The sequence below is a fragment of the Bactrocera neohumeralis genome, unplaced genomic scaffold (genome assembly GCF_024586455.1).
Source record: "Bactrocera neohumeralis isolate Rockhampton unplaced genomic scaffold, APGP_CSIRO_Bneo_wtdbg2-racon-allhic-juicebox.fasta_v2 ctg5232, whole genome shotgun sequence".
NCBI lineage: Eukaryota > Metazoa > Arthropoda > Insecta > Diptera > Tephritidae > Bactrocera > Bactrocera neohumeralis.
This window is the reverse complement of record NW_026092182.1, coordinates 6,146-28,243: the sequence shown is the minus strand read 5'-3', so window position 1 is coordinate 28,243 and position 22,098 is coordinate 6,146. Positions and strand designations below refer to the sequence as shown.

Below are 22,098 nucleotides of genomic sequence, written 5' to 3'. Positions count from 1 at the left end.
AGACTGCGTCCTTGTCGGACTGTGATCTGGTTCGAAGACAAAAAAAAAAAGGAATAAAACAAAACGAAAGCGGCAGTAATGGCGAGAGCCAAACGTGTCCGCCTGTGCTGACTGTAGAGGGTGGGGAGGTTAATTCCAAAAAGTTGTCCTAAAGGAGTTCAAAAAGAGGAACGAGGGAGGAAGAGGAGGAGGGGAGCGCCAGTTGCGTAAAGCAAAGAAGGAAACGACAAGCAGAGAAGCAAAGCGGTCCATTGCATAGCGCACGGCCGTTACTCATAAAAACACCTGCAAAGGGCGCTTTCCATTGAGACGCCGCTCATTCCTTGCACGCGAGGCGCCAAGGAAGCCAACAACCGAGACGAAGTAAGCGTTACTTCTCTCGCTGTCTCAACCGAGACGGCGAGAGAAAGAGAAAGAGTAAGAGATGGGATCAAATCAGTCGGTTTAAGTAGAGCGTTAGCGTTAGGCATTAACCTTGTCAATCAGAGAAAACAGACAACGACAAAAAAAAGAGAAGAAGGGAAAAGGTGGTAGTAAAGAATGAAAAGACAGAAACTGGCGCTTGCATAGCCACGGTTCAAAAAGGGGAGAAAGGAAGAGAAAGAGAATGAAACGGGAAAAACAAGAATAGGGCAGCAGTCAGTTACGCGGTGTCCTGTCTCATCTGCTCGGCAAGACGGCGCTTCTCCTGCTCGAGCAGCTGCTGCTGTTCGTCGCGCTTGGAGACCTTCTCGCCACCGGCGGCGCGCTCCCACTTTTCCATGAAAGCCTCCGCGTCGGGCAGGAACTTCTGCAGGACCGCGCGCTCCTCCAGGCGCTTGTCGAACTCCTTGCGGTGCTGGATAAGGTTGTTCTGGCGGGCTGCGGCGCGTTCAGCCTTGTGCTGTTCGGCCATGCTCGCCCGCAGTTCCTTGCAACGCGGGATCTCCAACTGGCGGAGCGCGCGTTCAAAGAGGTTGCCGCGAAGAGCGTCTCGACTCTCATCGTCAACCTCACGCCGTTTGTAGGCGGCGAGGGCCGAGGTCAGCTCATCCTCGAATGCGTTGGCACTCTTTTTGATAATGGCATTGTCAATCTTGAAGCGCGGGTACTTGACGCGAAGCTTCTCCACGACCTTCTTGCATCGCTCCTGACGCTGCGCCTCGCGGTACTCGGCGAGCAGTTTCCTGTACACGCCTCCTTCACCTTTGCCTGTCTCGTCTCCTCGGCCATGGTGCGGGCCTTGACCTTCGCCACGCGCTCCTCGTCGACCTTCTTCTCGAGATCCTGCTTACGCTGTTCCGCCGCCTTGCCGCACTCAATCTGAATGTCGCTGAGTGCCTGGCGCGCCTGCGCGCACGCCGCAGTTCCTCCGAGATGGCGGCGATCGCCCCGCTGGAGGTGGGGAGAGGCCGGGCGGGCTGGTTCCTGCTCAAGTTCACCGCCGCCGCCAGCTTGGTGAAGGACGTGAGCATCCTGACGCGCGTGGAGTTGCGGAAGATGACCGATTTGGTCTTGGCGTCAATCTCAATGGGCAACGACGAGTCTTGCAGGAAGGACGGTTCAACGTCGCGCAGATACTGCTCCACACTCACCTTCGCGGTGCTCTGGGAAAGGTCCTGCAGGTTGACACGCGTCGTCACGGCGGCGAGGGCTTCCATCTGTCGGCGGAGGAGCACTTGGCGGAGCGGCTTTGCATACCGCGCGCATCCGGCGTCGGCGGCGGAGAGCTGTGACACAACAGCGTGCAGCGCCGCAAAGTCCGTCGATGGAGCAGCCACTTCAGCGGCGAAAGCCTGCACCAAAGGCTTGGTAAGCGGGTCGGCGTTGGCGAGGGAGCCGTCCAACTGCAGCACGTTCAGAAGCTGCGCGCGCGAGATGTCAGCAGAGTCGAACAGCTCGACAATATCTTTTGAGTTTTCCAGAACGATCCTGCGGGCTAGCGGTTCCGCACGTGCCGATCGCCGCTCTGGGAACTGTTTCTCTCCCGCCAAAAAAGCGCAACCAGCCGAGCAGAAAGATTCCCGAGAAAAGGCGACAATCAAACCGCCCATTCGCGCAGTCATGCGCCAATCTGGAGGGCAAACTGGCAAGCCGCATCGTCCCAGATGCCCATCACCCCCTAAGCGAGGCGGCACCATCGTGGGCCGTGCAACGGCTCGGCCCCTAAAAAAAAGCAAAGCTCCGGCTGATCCCGCCAAAGGCCCGACACTATTGCGCAACCAATCGCCCTCCACACGCCACGCCATGCAAACTGTAGGAACCAACCTGCAGCTTGTCCGAAAAAAGCGAATTCGGCCAGCAATGCTGCCACCGCAACGGACGAGTCAGTGTCTTTTCAGTATTCAATGGTCAGCGCCTGCGTTTCCACAACCCAGAAAGATCCTAAGCAGGTCGGCTCTTGAAAGCGCCGCGCACTGGTTCGCGGCCTTTATGCATTTCCAAACCCCTTTAACAGTGCAACCGGGTCTGCGTTTCGGACCCAGGGTACCATCGCGTCAGAACACCATCAGCCATCGCGCGGCAGCCAACGCTTATGTCTCGTTTTCGCGTCTTTGTGCTCTGTTAGGACGCTTTTGGCAACGCACACTGCCAATGCAGCCTTCACTTGTCGTGACGTTGACCTGGATCCGGTGAGATCGTGCCGGGAAATGCGGAAAAGTCTCTGTGGAACGCGCGCATTTCCTCTTTCCTAGAAACGCTGTTGCTGTTCGCGGTTGCTTACTTGCCTGAACAAATCATAAGAGAAAAAAGGAAAAGGCAAGAAGCAGCTTGGCCAACATCGGTTTTCCACGGGCAAGGGTGTACGCGCACATTGAAGAGCAGCGTTGCAAAGCAGCCAGTCGCCAAGCCAACGTACATTTTCGCGTGAACACGAGCTGCGCAATCGCAGTTTTGCTGAGAGGATGTTTTGGTCCGGGTGCCTTGTGAACGGCAGTTGTAGTGACAATGACTCTTTAGAAGCTCACCGTCAAGTGAAGCGTCTATCCTCAGTTATGCGTTCTGAGAGGTACTACCCTTCACGCCGGCTTAGCGCAAGCGGAAAGTCAATGGCATACTTCACCAGTAACAAGGGGGGCAATCTTTGTCACACACACACACACATACACACACGTCTTCTCGGCACCAGTGGATGAATCTTTAAAGCGTGACGATGTTTAGTGACAAACAGAACGCTTTATCTTCGGGGGAAGAAGACAAGTTGCGATGGCATTTGTCGTGTTTGTGGGTGACATAATGAAACCGCACACTGAATTCTACACAAAAAAGGGCAACAACCCTGAATGTCGACTCACAGGCGTTTTTATCAAAACGCATAGTGAGTTCGGCTTTCTTTCTTCACGTATTGAAACAAAAAAGAGCAAAAAAAAAAGTAGAGAAGTGCACAAAGGTCAAGTTAGAAGTGGCGGACCGTTTCTTCGATCTTACGACTACAGGTCGACTTCTTCGCTGTCGCTGAGATACGGTGACAAAAAGCTGTTCAGACAGCGTGAGTTGACGTTTTCCTGGGTCAGCGATAATTAGAGGTTTGAAGAAGGAAAGGGAGAGAAATTGAACAAAAAAAAGAGGACGAGAGGGTGAAATAAAAAAAAAAAAGCAAAATGTACAAAATGCAAAAAAAAGAATAAACTGCTGTTGAATGGAATCGCACTGTTTATACGCGCAGTCAAAAGAATGACGAAGACGACCGTCGCAGGAACGACAAAAGGTGAAAAAAAGGAAAGGAAAAGGTGCGTAGAGCTTCGGCAATGGTCCTAATCGGCAGGATCAGGACAGCGCTGCCCGTTCGGTGAAAAATGGCATTGAGAGGAGTTGCTCGACCGTCGGTCAGTTTTCGGGCTGCATTTGTGTGCAAGCAACGAACACAGCTTTTGCTTCACTGCTGCCTTCACTTTCAATTCTCTGGCACCACGCACTCTTTCCGTGTCACGGAGCTCAACTGATGAGAAGGAGGCCGGCCGGTAATCACCTCTCCGAGCATAACACCGAAACTGTAAACATCTGATTTTTGTGTAAGGTCGCCCTGAACGCTTCAGGAGCCATGTACATGGGCGTCCCGTTGTTTGGCCACTTTGAAGGGCTCACTTCAGAGATGGTTCTCGAAATGCCAAAATCGGACAACTTGCATGGGCCGACGTCAGGTACCAGTACGTTTTGCGGTTTGATATCGCAATGGACAACCCCTTTGGTGTGAAGGTACTTGAGACTCTCAAGAACCTCGCGCAAATATCTCCGCGCCAGCCACAGGGGCACTCGCGAGTCCTGATGGCTTCGAGCAATGTGATGCAGGCTTCCCCCACTGACGTACTCCATCACCAAAAACAGTTCGTGGCGCTCGTCGAAAACAGCTGCCGTAACATATCCGACAATCTTGGTGCTCCGCAATGCAGACATAGTCTTCACCTCGGCTAAGATGGTGTCAAGGCTGCTTGCCACCAAGTACCCATCTCGCACGCGCCTCCGCCGACTCATTGCACTCAAGTTCATTGGGGCAAACTTGACAATCTTGACAGCGACAAGGCTGCCATTCCCGATCGACAGTCCAAGAACGACCTTACTCGTGGGCGTGACACCAAGTTCCTTGTTCGTGAGACGAAAATGCATTTTGCTACTGTCCCAGAAGTCGCGGTTTGAATTCGGTGCTAACGCATCAGGCTGGCGGCTGCCCAGTGCACGGTTACTCTGCGCCATTTCCGTCCCATTATCCGGTGGAGTTGGGTTTGCCGCAACTGTGGCGTCCGAGTGCGGGGAAGCTGGGGTTGGTGTGCTTTTCAGCACGTCTGGGTTCGTCTGAGCTACAATCGAAACAGCCGTGTTCACATCGGGGACGGCGGAGGGTTTGGTGCGCCACGCTGTTGCTGCAGCTGTGCCTCGAGGGTCGGACGTCGGTCACGCCAGTGGTGATGAGAGGGCTCTGCGACCGTGTTGACGCCCGGTCCCTCTCGCGGCGATGACGGCAGTGGAGTGGCAAACGCAGCATCCGATGGGAACTCTGCCCAATGTGGTAGGTTGTGAGTATACTGAAGCCCTGTCCCACAATAGCTTTCGCTGAGCATCTTTAGGCGCTCCCACACGCTGAACAGCGTCTTGGCACTGCCAGACAATCCCATGAAGCGGTGTATGTCCATGGTTGAGTAACGCTCACTGTCGCCAACATCCTGAAGAACCTTCAACGCCGCGTCATAGCGTGAGAAGTAGAACGCCTTAAAGGCCTCTTGTAGCTTCTCTGCTGCCGCAAGCGCGTCTGAATCCGGAGTGCCATTTGTTGCGTCCAGAATTCTATACAGGACGTATTTGCCGCCCTCACAGGTGGTGACAAAATCGTAGGGGACGTGCAGTGGGTGCGGCCACACGCGTGCTGCCGTCTCTGGAGCCATCCATGCACGACTGCCGGGGACGCCTTCGAGGAGCTGGTGCATGCAGAGCAAGTCACCCACCTCGTTAATCACCGTGATGCAGTCACCAAAAATGACACGATGCCTGCTTTTATTGGTCTTCACGAGGCCGGCCACAACGTGCCCCGTCACACCAACCACGGAGCAGCTGCATTGGCCGTGCACTTCCTGGAACCGCTCTTCAAGTGCTGCTCCCAGACGCGTCGCACATTCCAGGCCAAGTTTTTCGTGGTCCGGCTGTTTGGTAAAAGGTTCCAGCACATTACGAAACGATCGGGTTGATGAGTGAGGACCCAACCTTTTGTTTCTCGGCAGCATTTAAGAGCAATCTCAACGAACGCTGTGGCATTTGCTGGTCCCGTCTCAGCGTCTCTGAAAAATGAGTGACTCGGGATAGTAAGCCATCACAATGGTTGCAGTACGGCGCTCAGCGACTTTGGTAAAGCAGCCCTGTTCACTGCTTTCCTGTCAGCATTAGTGGCGTCTGTAGGGGACACTGTGACACTATCATCCCCGTCCTGCGTGTGGTCTGTAGGCAAAATCGGTGCAGTCCGTCTTCGGTTCTCTGTAGACACCGATGAATTGGCAATGCGTGTTAACCCCGACGTCTGCTCCTGCTGCGAGGAGCTGCCGAGGCCCCGATCTTGAGATGCTAATCGGGCTTCTTCTTTGAGTGTCATTACAACACTGATCAGCGTCATCGTCGCCTGCGCCATCCATGGCAGTGCCGTCGAGCAAAATTTTTCGTACTCCCTGAGCCACAGATTTGACAAACTCTTCCCGCTGTGCAGCAGCAATATGCTTGTAACGGGAGAAAGTGATCCCGAGGAACCTCGTGTGACTCCGTAATCTTCTCGACTTCTGTTTGGTCACGAAAGGCAACTTCTGCCTCTGTAGGTTGTTTCGGATAATCGCATCAAAAAACGTGCGAACAAGCGCATCGCAGAATCAACTGCGGCAAACGTCGAGGCCATATACCGGAAGAAGTACACAGAAATGACAACGTGGATAACAAGGGCAGCCAAAGTAACCGCTAAAAGCACGTACCTTGCTTTATCCCTTGCATGCTCTCGTCAAGTTCCCCCGGTCGCTTATTGACTGTCCAACTACTGGAGACGATGCGCTTCGCGACGTTTGCGTTTTCGATGTTCACGCAGCAGCAATGTTACACAAACAGACCGTCGGAACGACCCAAATCATCCATACTGCTGGCGAAACGCCATGTGGCTTGCTGGCAGCGGCTTTCAGTGTTTCTGATCTAACTGAAACGATCTCTTCATCTGTATCGTCCGTCTCTTTGCTTGACATCGACTCACAAAGAGATCACTTGTCGACAAAAAAAAAAGAAACAGAGTCAACTGAAGCGAATGAAAGGAAACAATGAGTGACGCCTTAAAGCACGGAACCACCTTACAGCATTAAAATGCTAGGAAAGCAGACACTGAAGAACAAAAAAGAGAAAAAGTGTTCGGTGTCATTTGGCTACCTAACAAACACTCCTGTCGATCACTCCCTTGCATTAATGCTACCAACACTATAGCGTTTGGCAGACGTGTCTCTTTGGCAGTCATGCGAAGATTAAAAATACACCAAAGACGGACATGCAGGTTGAGCTCGTGTAACAAAAACATGTCAGGGCGACATCTCGTCTACCGCGTTCTTTTTATCGTTCCCGTGGTGTTGTTCTTTACGTGTGTGTGTGTGTGTGTGTGAAAAATGGTGGCACAATCGCACGCAACAAAACTCCTAGAATTGATCATCCGAGACAACGACAGAGAGAACAGCAATAAACCGGGTAGTAATGTAAAACAAAGAAAAGCGCTTTTGTTAGTAAAAACCGTTTCAGGACACCAGAAATGAATAAAAAAAAAAGGGGCCTGGCCGGGGCTCTTGCATTGTCGGTCGCGCTTTCGCGACACTATAGTCTTCTTTCACTTTCTAGGATGGCTCACGTTGGGGATGACAGAAGAAAGACGTCGCATAGCCGTCGCTCGGCTCCCGTGTGTAACAGCAGGTTGCGAACTCATTAACGCCGTTCGCCAGCATACGTCGCGTTAAAAACTCGTTTTGCCGGCACACCTCATTTAATGGACTTTGAGCCTTCTTTCCAAAGCTTTTCTTGCGCCAAAACAGCGTCACATTGGAGGCCAGGCACACCAGCCGGTTTATACGGCATTTGACCGATCATACCACTAACGCTAACAAAGCGAAATGTAGACAATTGATCGCATTTGGGACAGTGATCCATGCGTGTTGTCAACTTCCTAAAATAGCTGTTCGACACGAGAAACTCATACATGTACCTGCATCTCAAACACGAAAAACAAAGCCATGATACGACACGTAATGATCAGAGCTGCAGCTGATGCTAGTTGCGTAGTTATGTGTCGATGCCAGTTGATCCGGTAAAAGCGGAAAAAACAAGGCTTCTACAGTCAGGAAAAAAACGGCAGACAAGGTAAAAACGAAAGCTTGCTGACAAAGGTCATGCAATTTTTTATGTCGCAGAAATACGCCACGGCGGCATGAGTTGTTCCTCCCCCTTTTTTTTTAACGAGGTGGTGGTGAAACTCAAGTAAGCACAAATACAGGAATACAGCACCAGTCGTTGCCCTCAATTGATAATTGTGTATCGGCGATTTGACGGCCCGTTTCTGTGTTCGTTTTTTGATGTGTGTATGTATTTGTAAAATCAGAAAGGAAAAAAGGAAATTGGGTTGTACTTGGTACAGGCGATACGGTACTGCTAAGTAAAAAACGATGAAACGTGAAAACAAGTCTCGATAAAGCCCAGAAAAGAAAAAGGGGAGAAAGAAAGAAAGTGCGGTGATACTGCAGAGTAAAAACAAAAAATGGATGATATGCAAAAAAAAAAAGCAATCAAATACAAAACCAACGGAAGAAAAGAAAGGTACTTATTTCTGGAAACGGAATCGTATATTGAGGGGTGGTGAGGGGTGTGGAAAAAAAAAATTTGCGGAAAGTACGCTTTCAGCAGAAAAAAGAATCAGGAATCAGGCGTCAAGGGTGCTCTGTGAGAGGAAAGCATAGTAGCATGCACGCCAACAATGAACAATGACAAAAAAAAACGATAGTAGGATAATCACTGAAAAAAGAAAAGAAAGCGAAGAGGCTTGCACAACAGCAAAGCGTCGTCCGCGATGAGATAAAACCATAACGCTGGTGAAAAAAAGATCTGCTGAAACGGTGAGTTTGAGTTCATGCAGAATAAGAAACCATGATGAGTTTAAAGGGAAAAGACTAATTGCCGTAGAAGCGGGAAAAGAAAAAAGTACAGATACAGGTCATAAAGTGTTACAGGAGGTGAAAGGAACGATGATTAAGAGTCTACACGCACGTCTCTTTTCGGAAACAGCTGGAAACACAGAGACGGCTTTAAAAAAAAGGATCAGTATTATTGGAGATGCCTGTAGCCCTAGTCTTAATCATGGTCATAGGTTGCTCCAGTGATCTGGTCTCCAGTGACGTTGCAAGCAATGCTCGAATCAATGACAAACGCCGCGTTCAGAGCCTCAGGCCGATCTCGAAGAATTGCTACCCAGTTACCGTCAAAGATTTTAGTAAACGGTGAGTGGTCTTCCCTTTGCCAGTCTCTCCGCGCAGCGCGGGATCCCGCTTTTTCAGGTCATCCAGTTCCTTTTGAAGGCGATCCATCTCATTAGACTTATCTGAAAGGTCTTTGGGCCGATTCAAGGTCATCCCTCGCGGCAGAAAAGCTCAGCGTTGCGACTCCTCTAAGGCGTCAGCCATCTTTTCCTGCCTTTTAGCGTCGCTTAAAAGTGCCTCTACCTCAGCCAGGTTGTTCGCAAGGTCAGCATTCAGCCTTTGCCGCGAGATTTTCGCAGCGCATCTTCAAGATCACCGTGGGCAGTGTCCAACTCTGTCTGTAAACGGTCTGCCGCATCTTCGGCTTCCTTCGCTGCTTCGTTCAACTGATTGTGGGTATCTTTCGTCCGCAAGCTGGTTGGCCAACTCCTCGTTGTTTGCCAACTGGTGTTCTACTTCATCCGCGAGTTTGTCGTTATCGCCCTTGGCGTCCTCCAACTGCCCCGTCAGCTCGTCAACCACGGCTTCTTGCTTCTCGAGTTCATCAGCGAGCTTGTTTTCCATGCCGGCCCGCTGCTGCTGCACCTCGCCCGCCAGCTTCTCGTTCTCCGCGGCCAGCTCGTCGGCGGCGCCACGCTTGTCGTCGTACTCGTCCATGGTCACGGCGTACAGCGGCTCAGACGCGATCAGGCGTCGGGGTCAACAGGCACGGTGGACGAGCGTCCTCGGCCGCGCTGTGGGGACCAGCGCTGGCGGCGGCAGAACCGGGGCGACGAGCGGCAGGCCCGCCGGCTGAGGAACCGCGAGGTCACCGCCGCGCCGCGGGGAGCGTCGAGTGTCCGCCGCAGCTCCAGCAGGCGCGGCACGGGCACAGGACAGCCGTCGCGTTCGCTGAGTTCATCAGGATCGGCGGCGCGAGCATCCTTGGCGCGCTGGCGCTTCTGGCGGCGGCCACGCTGCGCGGCAACGGCGTACAGCGGCTCAGACGCGATCACGTCGGGGTCAACAGGCACGGTGGCAGCGTCCTCGCACCAGTGGCGGCGGCAGAACCGGGGCGACGAGCGCGGCAGGCCCGTGGAACGCCGCGCCGCGGAGCGTTCCGCTGCTCCAGCAGGTCACGGCACGGGACACCGTCGCGTTCGCTGAGCTCAGGATCGGCGGCGCGAGCATCCTTGGCGCGGTGCTGGCGCTTCTGGCGGTGCGCGCTCGCGCTGCTCGCCAGCAAGCGTTGCGTTTTCAGCTTTCTCGCGTCAGCTGGTTTCGCCACCTTCCTCGCCCGATCTGGGCGTCCTCCAACTGCCCCGTCAGCTCGTCAACCACGGCCTTCTGCTTCCTCGAGTTCGTCAGCGAGCTTGTCGTTGTCGGCCTGCTGCTGCTGCACCTCGCCTGCCAGCTTCTCGTTCTCCGCGGCCAGCTCGTCGGCGGCGCCACGCTTGTCGTCGTACTCGTCCATGGTCACGGCGTACAGCGGCTCGCCAGACGCGATCACGTCGGGGTCAACAGGCACGGTGGCAGCGTCCTCGGTACCAGCGCTGGCGGCGGCAGAACCGGGGCGACGAGCGGCAGGCCCGCCGGTTGAGGAACCGCACCGCCGCGCCGCGGGGAGCGTCGAGTGTCCGCCGCAGCTCCAGCAGGCGCGGCACGGCACAAGACACCGTCGCGTTCGCTGAGCTCAGGATCGGCGGCGCGAGCATCCTTGGCGCGCTGGCGCTTCTGGCGGTGCGCGGCAAGTTCGCGCTCAAGCGCTGCGAAGTCGGCAGCAAGCGTTGCGTTTTCAGCTTGCTGCTCGAGGTCGTCTGCGAGCTTGCCTGCAGCGCCTCTTCGCCACCTTCCTCGCGCAGCTGGTCGATCTCGCCCTTGGCGTCCTCCAACTGCCCCGTCAGCTCGTCAACCACGGCCTTCTGCTTCTCGAGTTCGTCAGCGAGCTTGTCGTTGTCGGCCCGCTGCTGCTGCACCTCGCCTGCCAGCTTCTCGTTCTCCGCGGCCAGCTCGTCGGCGGCGCCACGCTTGTCGTCGTACTCGTCCATGGTCACGGCGTACAGCGGCTCAGACGCGATCACGTCGGGGTCAACAGGCACGGTGGCAGCGTCCCGGCACCAGCGCTGGCGGCGGCAGAACCGGGGCGACGAGCGGCAGGCCCGCCGGCTGAGGAACCGGCACCGCCGCGCCGCGGGGAGCGTCGAGTGTCCGCCGCAGCTCCAGCAGGCGCGGCACGGCACGGACACCTGCCGCGTCGCTGAGCTTCAGGATCGGCGGCGCGAGCATCCTTGGCGCGCTGGCGCTTCTGGCGTGCGCAAGTTCGCGCTCAAGCGCTGCGAGGTCGGCAGCAAGCGTTGCGTTTTCAGCTTCTTGCTGCTCGAGGTCGTCTGCGAGCTGCCGCAGCGCTCCCTTTCTCGCCACCTTCCTCGCGCAGTTGGTCGATCTCGCCCTTGGCGTCCTCCAACTGCCCCGTCAGCTCGTCACCACGGCCTTCTGCTTCGAGTTCATCAGCGAGCTTGTCGTTGTCGGCCCGCTGTTGCTGCACCTCGTTCTGCCAGCTTCTCGTTCTCCGCGGCCAGCTCGTCGGCGGCGCCACGCTTGTCGTCGTACTCGTCCATGGTCACGGGCGTACAGCGGCTCAGACGCGATCACGTCGGGGTCAACAGGCACGGTGGCAGCGCGTCCTCGGCACCAGCGCTGGCGGCGGCAGAACCGGGGCGACGAGCGGAGGCGGCCCGCCGGTTGAGGAACTGGCACCGCCGCGCCGTGGGGAGCGTCGAGTGTCCGCCGCAGCTCCAGCAGGCGCGGCACGGCAAGGACACCGTCGCGTTCGCTGAGCTTCAGGATCAGCGGCGCGAGCATCCTTGGCGCGCTGGCGCTTCTGGCGGTGCGCGGCAAGTTCGCGCTCAAGCGCTGCGAGATCGGCAGCGCGTTGCATTTTCAGCTTCTTCTGCTGCTCGAGGTCGTCTGCGAGCTTCGCTGCAGCGCTCCCTTCTTCTCGCCACCTTCCTCGCGCAGCTGGTCGATCTCGCCCTTGGCGTCCTCCAACTGCCCCGTCAGCTCGTCAACCACGGCCTTCGCTTCTCGAGTTCGTCAGCGAGCTTGTCGTTGTCGGCCCGCTGCTGCTGCACCTCGCCTGCCAGCTTCTCGTTCTCCGCGGCCAGTCGTCGGCGGCGCCACGCTTGTCGTCGTACTCGTCCATGGTCACGGCGTACAGCGGCTCAGACGCGATCACGTCGGGGTCAACAGGCACGGTGGCAGCGTCCTCGGCACCAGCGCTGGCGGCGGCAGAGAACCGGGGCGACGATGGCAGGCCCGCCGGCTGAGGAACCGGCACCGCCGCGCCGCGGGAGCGCCGAGGTCCGCCGCAGCTCCAGCAGGCGCGGCACGGCACAGGACACCGTCGCGTTCGCTGAGCTCAGGATCGGCGGCGCGAGCATCCTTGGCGCTGGCGCTTGGCGGTGCGCGGCAAGTTCGCGCTCAAGCGCTGCGAAGTCGGCAGCAAGCGTTGCGTTTTCAGCTTTCTGCTGCTCGAGGTCGTCTGCGAGCTTCGCTGCAGCGCCCCCTTTCTCGCCACCTTCCTCGCGCAGCTGGTCGATCTCGCCCTTTGGCGTCCTCCAACTGCCCCGTCAGCTCGTCAACCACGGCCTTCTGCTTCTCGAGTTCGTCAGCGAGCTTGTCGTTGTCGGCCCGCTGCTGCTGCACCTCGCCTGCCAGCTTCGTTCTCCGCGGCCAGCTCGTCGGCGGCGCCACGCTTGTCGTCGTACTCGTCCATGGTCACGGCGTACAGCGGCTCAGACGCGATCACGTCGGGGTCAACAGGCACGGTGGCAGCGTCCTCGGCACCAGCGCGCTGGCGGCGGCATAACCGGGGCGACGAGCGGCAGGCCCACCGGCTGGAGAACTGGCACCGCCAGGTTGTAGGGGAGCGTCGAGTGTCCGCCGCAGCTCCAGCAGGCGCGGCACGGCACAGGACACCGTCGCGTTCGCTGAGCTCAGGATCGGCGGCGCGAGCATCCTTGGGCGCGCTGGCGCTTCTGGCGGTGCGCAGCAAGTTCGCGTTCGAGATTCTCTTTTTCGGCCTTGCTTGTTTCGTGAAGGGGTGGTGTATTCATCTGCCGTGATGCAATACAAAGGGTCTTGCCAAATGACCGCAGGAGACACCGGTTTTTTAGCTGCTTCTTCAGGAGTGCTGGAGTAGCCTTCCTGGCCGTCAGATACACGCTTTATGTCTGGAATGCCTTCCGCGTTTTGTCACTAACAAATCGCTTCGCGCGGAAAGCCCGTTTCGGCAGAAGCGTCTCAGCTGCGCCTGCATCGAGCGCACCATGGTATCAGTTTTTTCCTGACTGTAACAGCAGCAGTCACGTTCGTTTTCAGCAAGATTCTTTGCTTCATGGCTAGTTCAAGAGTCCCGTGTAGGTAATGATGAATAAGATTGCTTCGCTCTTCGAGTTCAGCTGTGTATTGGCGCAGCGTGTAAAGCTCTGCCAGCGAGTCTACGAGCAGACCTCCAATTTCGACAGTTGATGCTTCAGTTGAAATCGCATTTTGGCAGCATCTGCCAAGATGCTCCACTTCGTCGTTCGTGAGTGCGCACCCATCAACGCTCCCATCAACAGACACTGGGCAGATCACTGCAGAGAGTGGAATCGGCATCGTGACGGAAGTACGCGTGAAGGAGGTAACTCTACCAGAACTCTCCGGTTTCTGCGCCTGAGTTCTTGTTCTAGTTTCATCCGTTTCTCTCGTGACGACCTCATTGCTGAGATAATGTTCGATTTTGTCGTTGAGTTCCTGGATGCGTTTGTCCTGCGTGAGATTGTTATACGCTTGCTGGTAGGCAAGCGCCGTCGTGACCCAGTCGTGAAGTGCCTCCGCCACAGGCGAGTCGCGAGCGGCAGCTGCCCGAGTGAGCCGCTTGTCCTTTCGGTTTTGCAATCAGTGCATCAGTCGGTGGTACACTTCGCAACAACGTCAACCTTGAAAAGTTCGGCCAGTGCATTGGACTTGCGGTACTCGATCTGGATGTCAGTCCAGTTGTAGTACTCGTCAATGCTTGGGTCTGCACGGGCAACAGCCATGGCAGCCTTCAGTACAGCCATGGCGACAGGAGACGGTGTTGCTTGGGAAGTGACTCTCCGTAAGCTCACTTCGTCAACACAATCAAGTGCTTCGCGGGCCATTTCGTACTTCTCGCGGACTCGAGAAACCTGATCTTCGTTCTTGCTGCGCACAGAGGCAAGCATTTCGCGTGCTACAGCCAGTTGATTCAGGTAGGTCTTTGTCGAGCATTCTCAGATTCGATTTCCTTGGATAGAATTGCTTTGAGCGTATCCGAAGTGCCCTGATGAACCCCCAAACCTGCACTACAGCTTTGCGTTCATCTAAACGTCGAATTGTGCCAAGATTCCACGTCCAGTCCTCATTCGGTCCTGAAACCTCATCAAAGGCAACCACTTGCCCCAGTTTAATTGTGGGGGTAGGGTGGAGAAAGAGCTCGGGCAAGCATTTGCAAAATGAAGAAACTTTGGAGGTTTGTAATCAAAGTGCTGTGGGTAATGATATGATGACAAGGCGTCTGTTGAGAATCTTAACTGACACGAGAGATGAAGATGCCGAGCGTAAAAGGCAGAGAATGTATGCGAACAGTACAGGCTGCGCAATAGCAGTGCGTAAAAGAAGGAGGTGAAACGTGATCAAATGTTTGTCTGTGATGGCCTCTTCCATTCTTTCGCATGTGCGAGACCATGTGTCCCGTCAGAGGTCAGCGGTCGATAATCCTTCCCAACGACAGCAACAGTCGGAGGGAGCAGGTGCAACTATTGCAACTTTTTGTTGCGCACAAACAACCCGTAAAGTAGAAAAAAAGAAAAATGTCGGCTGCCACGTTTAAAGAAATGAAAGAAATAAAAAAAGAGAAAACAAAAGGACTATGTATAGATGTGAATCCCGTTTGCGACAATCAAAAAAAAAAACGGTCCCTTGTAACGGTAACGAATCCCACGCACGCCACCCGAATACAACGAGACAGTTTAGTCGTGATCGAACGAATTGGGGCGACTCCGTCAGTGTTGACGTTACAGGCATAACTTGCATCAATCATCAATCATTACGGGAGAGCCGCAGGACGTTCACTGATCAACCGTTTCCAGTCCCCATCAAACACTTTCGTGAAGCGATGCGTAACTTTGCCTTTTGCATTTTCGGTTGCTTCGGCACGGTCCCACTTTTTCTTTTCTGCAAGCTCACCAGCCAGTTTGTCGTTGTCGGCCTTCATTCTTCTCGAGCTCGTCGGCCAGCTTTGTCGTTGTCAGCCTTCTGCTGCTCCAGTTCATCAGCAAGCTTGTCGTTGTCCCCCTTTATTTTCCTCCAAGTCGGCCTGTCGTTGTCGGCCTTTGCTCGAGCTCATCAGCAAGCTTGTCGTTGTCGGCCTTGTGAGCTCATCGGCAAGCTTTTCGATGTCGGCAACCTTGAGCCTCGACCTCGTCGGCCAGCTTGTCGTTGTCGGCCTTCTGCTGCTCCAGCTCGTCGGCCAGCTTATCTTTTTCTGCCCGTAGTCGCTCCACCGTCAGCAAGCACCTCGTTATTAGCGAGTTGTTTCTGTAACTCACCAAATACCTTTCATTCTCTGCCTTTTGATCGTCCAACTCAGCACCGCGAGCTTCCCCTTCAGACTCTTTGCCGTGAGAACATCGGCCAGCTTGTCGTTGTCGGCCTTCTTGCTGCTCCAGCTCATCGGCAAGCTTGTCGTTGTCGGCCTTCCTGCTCCCAGCTCATCGGCCAGCTTGTCGTTGTCGGCTTTCTGCTTTCGAGCTCGTCGAGCTTTTCGATGTCGGCCTTGTAGATCGACCTCGTCGGCCAGCTTGTCGTTGTCGGCCTTCTGCTGCTCCAGCTCACCAGCCAGCTTGTCGTTGTCGGCCTTCTGCTGCTCCAGCTCATCGGCAAGCTTGTCGTTGTCGGCCTTCTGCTGCTCCAGCTCATCGGCAAGCTTGTCGTTGTCGGCTTCTGCTTTTCGAGCTCGTCGGCCAGCTCGAGTCGGCCTTGTGAAGTCGGCCAGCTTGTCGTTGTCGGCCTTCTGCTGCTCCAGCTCATCGGCCAGCTTGTCGTTGTCGGCCTTCTGCTGCTCCAGCTCATCGGCCAGCTTGTCGTTGTCGGCTTTCTGCTTTTCCGAGAGCTCGTCGGCAGTTTTCGATGTCGATTGTGTAGCGACCTCGTCGGCCAGCTTGTCGTTGTCGGCCTTCTGCTGCTCCAGCTCATCGGCAAGCTTGTCGTTGTCGGCTTTCTGCTGCTCCAGCTCATCAGCAAGCTTGTCGTTGTCGGCCTTCTGCTGCTCCAGCTCGTCAGCAAGCTTGTCGTTGTCGGCCTTCTGCTGCTCCAGCTCATCGGCAAGCTTGTCGTTGTCGGCCTTCTGCTGCTCCAGCTCATCGGCCAGCTTGTCGTTGTCGGCTTCTGCTTTTCGAGCTCGTCGGCCAGTAACGATGTCGGCCTGTGGAGCCCGGACCTCGTCGGCCAGCTTGTCGTTGTCGGCCTTCTGCTGCTCCAGCTCATCAGCCAGCTTGTCGTTGTCGGCCTTCTGCTGCTCCAGCTCATCGGCCAGCTTGTCGTTGTCGGCTTTTCTCGCTGTCGGCCTTGTGAGCTCGTCGTCGGCCAGCTTTTCGATGTCGGCCTTGTGCTCCTCGACCTCAATCGCTCCAGCTCATCGGCTTGTCGTTGTCGGCCTTCTGCTGCTCAAACTCCACCAGCCAGCTTGTCGTTGTCGGCCTTCTCCTCCTGCTCCAGCTCGTCGGCAAGCTTGTCGTTGTCGGCTTTCTGCTGCTCCAGCTCATGGGCAAGCTTGTCGTTGTCGGCCTTCTGCTGCTCCAGCTCACCAGCCAGCTTGTCGTTGTCGGCCTTCTCCTGCTCCAGCTCGTCGGCAAGCTTGTCGTTGTCGGCCTTCTGCTGCTCCAGCTCACCCAGCCAGCTTGTCGTTGTCGGCCTTCTGCCCTGCTCCAGCTCATCGGCAAGCTTGTCGTTGTCGGCCTTGATGTCGGCTGCTCCAGCTCGTCAGCCAGCTTGTCGTTGTCGGCCTTCTGCTGCTCCAGCTCTGCATCGGCCAGCTTGTCGTTGTCGGCCTTCTGCTGCTCCAGCTCATCGGTCGGCTTGTCGTTGTCGCCAGCTTTCTGCTTTTCGAGCTCGTCGGCCAGCTTTTCGATGTCGGCCAGCTTTCTGCTGCTCCAGCTCGTCGTACCGTTGTCGGCCTTCTGCTGTCTGCTTCAGCCAGCTTGTCGTTGTCGGCTTCTGCTTTCGAGCTCGTCGGCCAGCTTTGATTGCCGGCTCCAGCTCATCGTCGGCCAGCTTGTCGTTGTCGGCCTTCTGCTGCTCCAGCTCATCGTACAACTTGTCGTTGTCGGCTTTCTGCTGCTCCAGCTCATCAGCCAGCTTGTCGTTGTCGGCTTTCTGCTTTTCGGCCTCGTCGGCCAGCTTTTCGATGTCGGCCTTGTGAGCCTCGACCTCGTCGCTCATCAGCAACTTGTCGTTGTCAGCCTTCTGCTGCTCGAACTCATCGGCAGCTTGTCGTTGTCGGCCTTCTGCTGCTCCAGCTCACCAGCCAGCTTGTCGTTGTCGGCTTTCTGCTTTTCGAGCTCGTCGGCCAGCTTTTCGATGTCGGCGCTCCAGCTGCCGAGCCTCGACCTCGCGACCAGCTTGTCGTTGTCGGCCTTCTGCTGCTCCAGCTCATCGGCAAGCTTGTCGTTGGTCGGCCTTCTGCTGCTCCAGCTCATCGGCCAGCTTTTCGATGTCGGCCTTGTGGTTTCCTCGACCTCGTCGGCCAGCTTGTCGTTGTCGGCCTTCTGCTCCAGCTCATCGGCAAGCTTGTCGTTGTCGGCCTTCTGCTCCAGCTCATCGGCAAGCTTGTCGTTGTCGGCCTCCTGCTGCTCCAGCTCATCGGCCAGCCTGTCGTTGTCAGCCTTCTGCTCCGGCCTTGTATTTCGACCCGCAAGCTTGTCGTTGTCGGCCTTCTGCTGCTCCAGCTCACCAGCCAGCTTGTCGTTGTCGGCCTTCTGCTGCTCCAGCTCATCGGCAAGCTTGTCGTTGTCGGCCTTCTGCTGCTCCAGCTCATGTCGGCCTTGTAGACCAGCTTGTCGTTGTCGGCCTTCTGCTGCTCCAGCTCGTCGGCAAGCTTGTCGTTGTCGGCCTTCTGCTGCTCCAGCTCATCGGCCAGCTTGTCGTTGTCGGCTTTCTGCTGCTCCAGCTCGTCGGCCAGCTTTTCGATGTCGGCCTTGTGCTGCTCCAGCTCATCGGCCAGCTTGTCGTTGTCGGCCTTCTGCTGCTCCAGCTCGTCGGCCAGCTTGTCGTTGTCGGCCTTCTGCTGCTCCAGCTCATCGGCAAGCTTGTCGTTGTCGGCCTTCTGCTGCTCCAGCTCATCGGCCAGCTTGTCGTTGTCGGCTTTCTGCTTTTCGAGCTCGTCGGCCAGCTTTTCGATGTCGGCCTTGTGAACTCCTCGAACGGCCTTCTGCTCGGCCAGCTTGTCGTTGTCGGCCTTCTGCTGCTCCAGCTCATCAGCCAGCTTGTCGTTGTCGGCCTTCTGCTGCTCCAGCTCATCGGCCAGCTTGTCGTTGTCGGCTTTCTGCTTGAGCTCGTCGGCAAGCTTTTCGATGTCGGCCTTGTGAGCCTCGACCTCGTCGGCCAGCTTGTCGTTGTCGGCCTTCTGCTGCTCCAGCTCATCAGCCAGCTTGTCGTTGTCGGCCTTTCTCCAGCTCATGGGCAAGCTTGTCGTTGTCGGCTTTCTGCTGCTCCAGGCTCTTCGATGTCGGCCGGCACCTCGTCGCCAGCTTGTCGTTGTCGGCCTTCTGCTGCTCCAGCTCATCGGCCAGCTTGTCGTTGTCGGCCTTCTGCTGCTCCGGCTCACCAGCCAGCTTGTCGTTGTCGGCCTTCTGCTGCTCCAGCTCCATCAGCCAGCTTGTCGTTGTCGGCCTTCTGCTGCTCCAGCTCATCGGCAACTCGTCGTTGTCGGCTTCTGCTTTTCGAGCTCGTCGGCCAGCTTTTCGATGTCGGCCTTGTGAGCCTCGACCCTCGTCCGGCCAGCTTGTCGTTGTCGGCCTTCTGCTGCTCCAGCTCACCAGCCAGCTTGTCGTTGTCGGCCTTCTGCTCCAGCTCATCGGCCAGCTTGTCGTTGTCGGCCTTCTGAGCCGTCGGCCAGCTCAGCTCATCGTCGGCCAGCTTGTCGTTGTCGGCCTTCTTGCTTTTCCAGCTCGTCAGCCAGCTTTTCGATGTCGGCCTTGTGCTGCTCGTCGACCTCGTCGGCCAGCTTGTCGTTGTCCGGCCTTTCTGCTGCTCCAGCTCATCAGCCAGCTTGTCGTTGTCGGCCTTCTGCTCCAGCTCATCGGCCAGCTTGTCGTTGTCGGCTTTCTGCTTTTCGCCAGCTTGTCGTTGTCGGCCTTCTTTTCGATGTGTCGGCCTTGTGAGCCTCGACCTCGTCGGCCAGCTTGTCGTTGTCGGCCTTCTGCTGCTCCAGCTCATCGGCCAGCTTGTCGTCGGCCTTCTGCTGCTCCAGCTCATCAGCCAGCTTGTCGTTGTCGGCTTTCTGCTGCTCGAGCTCGTCGGCAAGCTTGTCGTTGTCGGCTTTCTGCTGCTCCAGCTCGACCTGTCGTCGCAGCTTGTCGTTGACCGGCCTTCTGCTGCTCCAGCTCGTCGGCCAGCTTGTCGTTGTCGGCCTTCTGCTGCTCCAGCTCATCGCCAGCTTGTCGTTGTCGGCTTTCTGCTTTTCGTCGGCCAGCTCGTCGGCCAGCTTTTCGGCCAGCTTCGTCGGTCGGCTTGAGCCTCGACCTCGTCGCTCCAGCTCACCAGCCAGCTTGTCGTTGTCGGCCTTCTGCTGCTCCAGCTCATCAGCCAGCTTGTCGTTGTCGGCCTTCTGCTGCTCCAGCTCATCGGCCAGCTTTTCGTTGTCGGCTTTCTGCTTTCGAGCTCGTCGGCCAGCTTTTCGTTGTCGGCCTTCTGCTGCTCCAGCTCATCGGCAAGCTTGTCGTTGTCGGCCTTCTGCTGCTCCAGCTCATCAGCCAGCTTGTCGTTGTCGGCCTTCTGCTGCTCCAGCTCATCAGCCAGCTTGTCGTTGTCGGCCTTCTGGTTTTCGAGCTCGTCGGCCAGCTTTTCGATGTCGGCCTTGTGAGCCTCGACCTCGTCGGCCAGCTTGTCGTTGTCGGCCTTCTGCTGCTCCAGCTCACCAGCCAGCTTGTCGTTGTCGGCCTTCTGCTGCTCCAGCTCATCGGCAAGCTTGTCGTTGTCGGCCTTCTGCTGCTCCAGCTCACCAGCCAGCTTGTCGTTGTCGGCCTTCTGCTGCTCCAGCTCATCGGCCAGCTTGTCGTTGTCGGCCTTCTGGTTTTCGAGCTCGTCGGCAAGCTTTCGATGTCGGCCTTCTGCTGCTCCAGCTCATCAGCCAGCTTGTCGTTGTCGGCCTTCTGCTGCTCCAGCTCATCGGCAAGCTTGTCGTTGTCGGCCTTCTGCTGCTCCAGCTCGTCCGCAAGCTTGTCGTTGTCGGCCTTCTGCTGCTCCAGCTCACCAGCAAGCTTGTCGTTGTCGGCCTTCTGCTGCTCCAGCTCACCAGCAAGCTTGTCGTTGTCGGCCTTCTGCTGCTCCAGCTCACCAGCAAGCTTGTCGTTGTCGGCCTTCTGCTGCTCCAGCTCATCGGCCAGGTTGTCGTTTTCTGCCCGTAGTCGCTCCACTTCGTCAGCAAGGACCTCGTTATTAGAGAGTTGTTTCTGTAATTCACTAGTTACTCTTTCATTTTCTGCTTTTTGATCGTCTAACTCAGCACCGCGAGCTTTCCCCTCGGACTCTTTTTTGCCGTGAGAACGTCAGCCAGCCTGTCGCTCTCGGCCTTCTGCTGCTCAAGTTCGCCCATCAGCATGTCGTACTCGGCCTTGTGTTGGTCAGGTGCGGCAACGCACTGCCTTAAAGGGCATCACATCAATAGGCCATTCTGTTGCAAGCTCAGCAGCAGCGCCGCGTTTGTCTGCGTACTCGTCCATTGTCACAGCGTACAACGGTTCCGGATGTAGCACCAGGGTCAACAGGAACACGGGCCGTCTTCGGCGCCGGTATCCATTTGCCGCGGTTGCTGCTTTATAAAGGGATACGCCGGAAGTGCAGCGGCATCGCCATCCTTCCTCACCGAGCCCGGGGTCGCCAGGCCCGCGTTGCCCCTTTACGCCGCGACGTTTCTGGCGATGCCAGGCAGTTTTCCGCGATCCTGGGTTCGCGCGTCCCCTGCAGTCGATCGTTCTCGGCCTTTTGCTGCTCGGGATTTCATCGGCCAGCTCGTCCAACAGCCCGCTTACGTTGAGCCCGCCAGCAGTTTGGCGTTCTCCGGGCTGCAAGCCTGTCGGCAGCGCCGCGCTTGTCTGCGTACTCGTCCATTGTCACAGCGTACAACGGTTCCGATGCAAGCACTTCAGGGTCAACAGCGACACGTGCTGGGTCTTCAGCGCCGGCACCACGGCCACGGTTGCTGCTCGCGCGTGGAGTACGCCATGCGCTGCGCAACGGCACGCCATCCTTCTCGCTGAGCTCAGGGTCGCCAGCTCGCGGTTCCTCTTGCGTCATGGCGTTTCTGGCGATGCCCGGCAAGCTTCGCGATCCTTGTCTGCAAGGTCCTCTGCAGTCAAGGCGTTCGTTCTCGGACTTCTGTTGCTCGAGTGCAGCAACGGCTTGGCGGCATCAGCCAACTTGTCATTCTCCGCTGCAAGCTCGTGCAGCGCCACGCTTGTCCGCGTACTCGTCCATCGTCACAGCGTACAACGGTTCCGATGCAAGCACCTCAGGGTCAACAGCAACACGTGCTGGGTCTGCCAGCGCCGGCACCACGGCCACGGTTGCTGCTCGCGCGTGGAGTACGCCGAGTGCTGCGCAACGGCACGCCATCCTTCGCTGAGCTCAGGGTCGCCAGCTCGCGTCTCCTTTGCGTCGTGGCGTTTCTGGCGATGCCCGGCAAGCTCGCGATCCTTGTCTGCAAGGTCCTCTGCAAGGCGTTCGTTCTCAGCCTTCTGTTGTTCGAGGCAGCCTCCGCCAGCTTGGCGTTCTTCGCTGCAAGCTCGTCGGCAGCGCCACGCTTGTCCGCGTACTCGTCCATCGTCACAGCGTACAACGGTTCCGATGCAAGCACCTCAGGGTCAACAGCGAACACGTGCTGGGTCTTCAGCGC

At 56.7% G+C, this 22,098-nt stretch overlaps 2 protein-coding genes across 2 annotated transcripts; both read right to left on the bottom strand.

Moving 5' to 3' along the window:
* Positions 1-3,945: 3,945 nt before the first annotated feature.
* LOC126767295 (uncharacterized) lies at positions 3,946-4,671 on the bottom strand. The gene has a single exon (XM_050484849.1). The coding sequence runs from the start codon at positions 4,669-4,671 to the stop codon at positions 3,946-3,948; it is 726 nt and encodes a 241-aa protein (XP_050340806.1).
* Positions 4,672-17,425: 12,754 nt separating this feature from the next.
* On the bottom strand, positions 17,426-21,500 carry LOC126767294 (flagellar attachment zone protein 1-like). Its single transcript, XM_050484848.1, has 7 exons — positions 21,236-21,500; positions 20,312-20,733; positions 20,076-20,234; positions 19,450-19,545; positions 18,819-19,310; positions 18,331-18,492; positions 17,426-18,016 (listed from the first exon to the last, which is right to left on the bottom strand). Exons 1-7 carry the CDS (start codon positions 21,498-21,500, stop codon positions 17,426-17,428), a joined length of 2,187 nt encoding a protein of 728 aa, XP_050340805.1.
* Between the last annotated feature and the right edge of the window lie 598 nt (positions 21,501-22,098).

Excerpts from the sequence above, each read along its gene's own strand:
- LOC126767295 (XM_050484849.1), bottom strand. The coding sequence starts at position 4,671 with ATGGCGCAGAGTAACCGTGCACTGGGCAGCCGCCAGCCTGATGCGTTA.
- LOC126767294 (XM_050484848.1), bottom strand. The coding sequence starts at position 21,500 with ATGACGCAAGAGGAACCGCGAGCTGGCGACCCTGAGCTCAGCGAGAAG. Across the intron at positions 20,734-21,235 it reads AAACTGCTGGCGGGCTCAAC|AGTCCGAGGGGAAAGCTCGC; the intron begins GTAAGCGGGCTG and ends ACGGCAAAAAAG. Across the intron at positions 18,493-18,818 it reads CAGAAGGCCGACAACGACAA|CAGCAGAAGGCCGACAACGA; the intron begins GCTGGCTGGTGA and ends GATGAGCTGGAG.